The following is a 5,774-nucleotide window of genomic DNA, read 5'->3' as shown; positions in this document are numbered from 1 at the left end:
CATTCACTCAAGGACATGCAGTTATTACACTGCCTTTGGCCAGTTTCCCACGAAGAAAAATCTCAGGATTATTTCATATAAGACAGGGGGCTATCAAAAAAAAAAAAAAAAAAAAAAAAAAAAAAGGGACTGGGAGTTTTAGGCGTACCGGCCACCGCGCGCGAAGTTAATACATTTCACATTCATTCAAATCGGGAAAGATAACTAAGTGTTACCATCTAATTTATCACTGCCTCCTGTTATTCATTTTACATCATTATTTGTACGATATAATATATACGATTATTTGGCATGACGTGATGAAGGCATTGAATGTTTACCTCTTATTCACTGTTTTCCTAGAACGCATGGCAGTGGTGAGTGACCGAAGCAATCTGACACTGTGCCGTCACTTCTTGGGGCGACGGTACGTTGTTGTTGGTTGTTCAGATGAATAAGAAGGCCCGCACGCCCCTATTTACTCTTTTATTTTGACTCTATTGTTTTAACCCACCCCCAACCCTAGTTCAAAACATTTCGATTGTGCCTACGTACCCATCCCAAACCACCGTTGCCGAAAAGAAAGAAAGAGAGAGAGAGAGAGAGAGAGAGAGAGAGAGAGAGAGAGAGAGAAAGCTGATAAACCAGAGTTCCTGAGTGGAAAATTGGTAAGTCTGTCTTTCCCCTTTTTATCGAAAATCTTGTGGCTCCGATTGGAGCCGGAAATGTTGAAATGGCCAAGAGTGTAACCTCTCTACTTTGAGGAGGTGTACTTGGTGACAGCCTTGGTGCCTTCAGACACGGCGTGCTTGGCCAGCTCGCCAGGGAGGAGCAGCCTGACGGCCGTCTGGATCTCCCGGCTGGTGATGGTTGAACGCTTGTTGTAGTGTGCCAGGCGTGAAGCCTCTGCAGCAATGCGCTCGAAGATGTCATTCACGAAAGAGTTCATGATAGACATCGCCTTGGAGGAAACACCGGTGTCAGGGTGGACCTGCTTGAGCACTTTGTAGATGTAGATGCTGTAGCTCTCCTTCCTCCTACGCTTCTTCTTCTTGTCTCCCTTGGCAATGGCCTTCTGGGCCTTGCCGGCCTTCTTAGCGGCCTTTCCGGAGGTCTTGGGTGGCATGGCGGCGCCGAGTCAGACGGTATGTGCACGGTGCGGGAGCGAGCGAGAGACTGAGTCGACATGGGGGCCGCGTTCGTTCGTTCGTTCGTTCGTTGAAAGATTCCCTGCACATATAGTGCAGGCCGGGCCATACATTAGCCCGGTCAGTGGGGTATGGGCTGGTTAAAAAATAGTAAGTGGGGAGGACAGGACCTAGGGATTGCCTAGCACACACGTCCTGTCTCCTGGCGGGCTTTGTGGTGTGTGTGTGGGGGCCGCGCTTGCTGAAATCCTTATATGTGATTTCTGCCCGATCGCAGCCCGGCTTCTGCCTCCTTCCCATTCGCGGGTGGGATGGGGTCGGATCGGGAAGACGGGTATTTAAGGGAAGGTCGCGCGGGCCGGGGACAGAGTTGGTCCAGCCACCGTGCCAGCAAGTCCGTAAGCGAGCTAGTGAACCTTGGCGCGCCGATCCCGCAGACTTCATCATGGCTCGTACATCTGCTGATGCTTTCGACCCGTTGAGGGGAGCATCCAACAGCAGATCGGAGCTATCGGGAGCCCAGAAGATCAGGGGAACTGTTCGTTGGTACAACGTGAAGGCCGGGTACGGTTTCATCACGTGCCAGGACACTGGTGCTGATGTTTTCGTCCCTCGCCGTTCGATCGTTGTACCAAACGAGCAGCACCGCCAACGCTCTCTTGGCGAAGGTGAGACGGTGGAGTTCAGTCTTTCACAGTCTCCCAAGGGTCCTGTGGCCAGGGATGTCTCTGGGCCGGGGGGTGTAGCTGTGCAGGGCTCTGTCCATGCATGGCGACGCCCCCGGCCCCTGAGACGCCGGCCTCAGGATCCTGGGAGATCTGGGAAGATGGACACCATTGTTGCGATGTGCATCGCGACGGCGAAGGCTTTCTGTGGTGATGACAGAGCGGCCCTGCGCATTCTCCTCCCTCGGATTTTCGAGGAGAATGGGTTGCCACGCATTGTCATCCCCGAGAGTTTCGCCCACGATGTCCGTCCCGCCTCTCGTCAGAAGCGTCAGCCCCGTCCTCAGCAGCCTGTCCAACCTCGCACAACACCGCGAAAACGGCTGCAGTTGGATGCTCCTCTTAACAGAGGGACTGCCACCATTCCCGACGACCCGGCACCGAACCTGGACCTCGAACCAACTACTGATCACCACGCCACGCCATCGGCAGCTGAGGAGGACACGGAGACCATCCCCGACCCTCCAGACACCCTAGATCCTGCTGCCATTGACGATGGTGATGAAGACACCACCATGGACACAGGCACTGCTTCCCCTCTGCCACCAACTGAAACCATGAAGAAAAAGAAAAAGGGGAAGAACAAGAAGAGGAAGGCAGAACAACTAGCCCCCTCCATCAACTCGACACTCGACCTGCCTGCACCCACCACCGCCACGAACGTCAGCCCTCAGGATCAAGCCAGAAAACGCATCCGAGACATCTTGCCACCCCTCCATCCCACCATCAAGAAGCGTCTCGACTCACTATCGTATGACGAACTCTTTGATCAGCGAGACAGCTACTGGGACAACAACTTCTCAGATGCACTCGACGCCCTACTAAGACTCGCGACTCCAGTGCCATTCCAAGAACAACACGAACAATGCCTGGAACAATTAATAGACACTCACCCCGACGATACAGCGATTATGGACTACATCGTTAACAAGATCGAACACGAACGACAACAGCATCTTCACTGACCGGGCTAATGTATGGCCCGGCCTGCACTATAGGTGCAGGAAATCTACGAACGAACGAACGAACGAACGGGCCGGGGACGCATTAGTCTTCTCCTGAAGGTCCTACTACTCCAGCAGCAGCAGCAGCATGTCAGGACGTGGCAAGGGAGGCAAGGTGAAGGGAAAGTCCAAGTCCCGATCTAGCAGGGCTGGGCTCCAGTTCCCCGTCGGCAGGATCCACCGTCTCCTTCGTAAAGGCAATTACGCCGAGCGTGTGGGTGCTGGTGCTCCCGTCTACTTGGCTGCAGTCATGGAGTACCTAGCAGCTGAAGTGCTTGAGCTGGCTGGCAACGCAGCCCGTGACAACAAGAAGACTCGTATCATTCCCCGTCACCTGCAGTTGGCTATCCGCAATGATGAGGAGCTCAACAAGCTCCTCTCTGGCGTCACCATCGCCCAGGGAGGTGTCCTGCCTAACATCCAGGCTGTGCTGCTCCCCAAGAAGACGGAGAAGAAGTAAACGCTTCCAAGAAATCCTTCTTCTTCTTCCCCTCCATCGGCTCCTTTAGGAGCCACATTCGTTTCTTGAGAGAGAATAGACTTTGGCATTGCCCAACAGCATCATCATCATCTTTGGGTATGGATGAATGTGTTGGTATACTGTATGTTTGTGTATGTGCCTATAACGTGGTATGTGTTGAATGCTGGCATGTGTCTGTGGCTATATTTACGTTCGGTTGCATGTAAGAAGCTACTGACATCAGTGAAGGTGGAGTAATAATAATAATAATAATAATATTATTATTATTCCCACTACTACATAGAGTCTTGTCCCGTTCCCAACTGCACCTGCATAATACTGTCCTGTATAATTATGCCTCCTAACTGCCTGGCCGGGTGGATGAATGAAAACATAGGTGATGATGATGATGATGATGGCTATTCTCCCACCATCGAAGGAATGGACAAAGTCGTTCAGTGGCAGAGGATATGGTGATGTATACAACAGTATATATATATATATATATATATATATATATATATATATATATATATATATATATATATATATATATATATATATTAGTCGTGTGGTGACGACCATTGTGGATTTAACACCCCCAAATAAGAGCAATAATGAAGAAAATACTTATCATTCATTTCTCTCGTCATTATGAGTAGTATTGCAACAACTAGTTACTACACAATCAAAAACCACCACTACCACCACCATCTATTCATCCATCCATCCATTCATTCATCATCATCATCATCATCATCATCATCATCATCATCATCATCATCATCATCATCATCATCATCAAAGATTAATAATAATAATCAGCAGCACCACCACCACCACCCATCGAACTGGGAGCTCCGGTGAACGCCTGATTAGTGAAACTGTTGGGAGGCGAGTGTCAGCCACCTTGTCAGCCACCTCTTCTATATAATGCACTAGCGGTCGTGCAAGTACCAATCGGATCCATTTAAATTTGATTTCAGGCCTCAGCGGTTGATGCAATGCTTGTACGATGGGTGATTGGTGGGTTTTGGTACTTAGAGAAAACGGCCGTGACAGCGACAAATTCAAGGGATAACTTGTTCATATGCAGACATTCTGTCTGTCTAACACTTAGGCATTCATATCATGCACCGTTTGTGGTGCCTCACCGACGTGACTGACTGTGTCTTCTTTACTCTAGGTGCATCCTTCAAGTGTGCTGCTGCTGCTCGTGCATATGAAGGCAGAAATACCTTGGATTAGTGGGATTTGCCTTCACGATTTACGGAGGCGACTCCCGGAGCACAGCAGAGGAGATGCTCTCGCAACAGGATGGAAATTGCCCTGATAGGTATGGAGAAAGCTTTCCTGAAATGGGGGTGGGGGGGGGAGTAGACCAGAGGAACAGAGAAAGCAATGGCCCAGCAAAATAAGTGATAATGTATATGTATGCAGACGTCCATTTAAATTAGAAGATGTAGTAGCCAAATTGACAGTTGCCTAATCCCCCCCCCCACCTTTTTTTTTTTTTTTTTTTTAACTGCCAGACAGAGAGAGAGAGAGAGAGAGAGAGAGAGAGGTTTGGTATGGTTCAGTTAGGTTATGGTTGGTTTGGTTTGGTTATGTTAGGTGTGGTAAGAGTTGGTCGGGTTGCATTACATGTTTTCATATCTGTTACATTAAAAGAAAGAGAGAGAGAGAGAGAGAGAGAGAGAGAAAATGGTGCTACCTAACCTGCTCAACGTCTGCATTTACTTATACTACTATGCCTTCATTCATTCTCTTTCACAGAAATTAGGTTGCTGTTTATTGTGTGCTTTGCCGTGGCCAGGTGGAATAGTGCCATGCAGTTATGCACGCAGCCTCTTAGCCGCCGAAGCCGTAAAGGGTGCGCCCTTGCCTCTTCAGGGCGTACACCACGTCCATCGCGGTCACGGTCTTACGCTTGGCGTGCTCAGTGTAGGTGACAGCATCGCGAATCACGTTCTCGAGGAACACCTTGAGAACACCGCGGGTCTCCTCGTAGATCAGGCCCGAGATACGCTTCACGCCGCCACGACGAGCCAGACGACGGATGGCAGGCTTGGTGATGCCCTGGATGTTGTCACGAAGCACCTTGCGGTGTCGCTTGGCGCCTCCCTTGCCCAGACCCTTGCCGCCTTTGCCTCGACCAGTCATAGTGTCTACAGCTGCTGCTACTGCTCCTCAGACCCAGTAGTAGTGAGTGTCCACTCCGCTCCCAGCACCAACAATGATGACGACCCCGCTCGCCGACCACCCTTATATAACGCAGTGTCGGTCGTGCAAGTACGAACCTTATCCACCTAACCTCGATTTCAGGCCCAGGCCCAACCCCAGCTCCCAGGAGGCCAATCCTAGAGAGGCGTCGTAGCCAGGTCACGCCACAGGGCATGCCAAATTTTGCAAGCAAACCAGGAATGGCATCGAGAAAGCATGAACAGTAAATCACCGC

General features: G+C 50.4%; 3 protein-coding genes across 3 annotated transcripts; 1 reads left to right on the top strand and 2 right to left on the bottom strand.

Annotated features, from left to right (window-relative positions):
* Positions 1-733: 733 nt before the first annotated feature.
* LOC145419137 (histone H2B) lies at positions 734-1,105 on the bottom strand. The gene has a single exon (XM_080287378.1). The coding sequence runs from the start codon at positions 1,103-1,105 to the stop codon at positions 734-736; it is 372 nt and encodes a 123-aa protein (XP_080143504.1).
* A 1,839-nt stretch (positions 1,106-2,944) lies between these two features.
* LOC145419153 (histone H2A) lies at positions 2,945-3,316 on the top strand. Its single transcript, XM_080287393.1, has one exon. The coding sequence runs from the start codon at positions 2,945-2,947 to the stop codon at positions 3,314-3,316; it is 372 nt and encodes a 123-aa protein (XP_080143519.1).
* Positions 3,317-5,167: 1,851 nt separating this feature from the next.
* Positions 5,168-5,479, bottom strand: LOC145418976 (histone H4). Its single transcript, XM_080287226.1, has one exon. The coding sequence runs from the start codon at positions 5,477-5,479 to the stop codon at positions 5,168-5,170; it is 312 nt and encodes a 103-aa protein (XP_080143352.1).
* Between the last annotated feature and the right edge of the window lie 295 nt (positions 5,480-5,774).

The sequence above is a fragment of the Coenobita brevimanus genome, chromosome 117 (genome assembly GCF_032717465.1).
Source record: "Coenobita brevimanus isolate Jiangsu-jjx chromosome 117, ASM3271746v2, whole genome shotgun sequence".
In the NCBI taxonomy this organism is placed as follows: Eukaryota; Metazoa; Arthropoda; class Malacostraca; order Decapoda; family Coenobitidae; genus Coenobita; species Coenobita brevimanus.
This window is presented reverse-complemented; position numbering and strand designations above follow the sequence as displayed.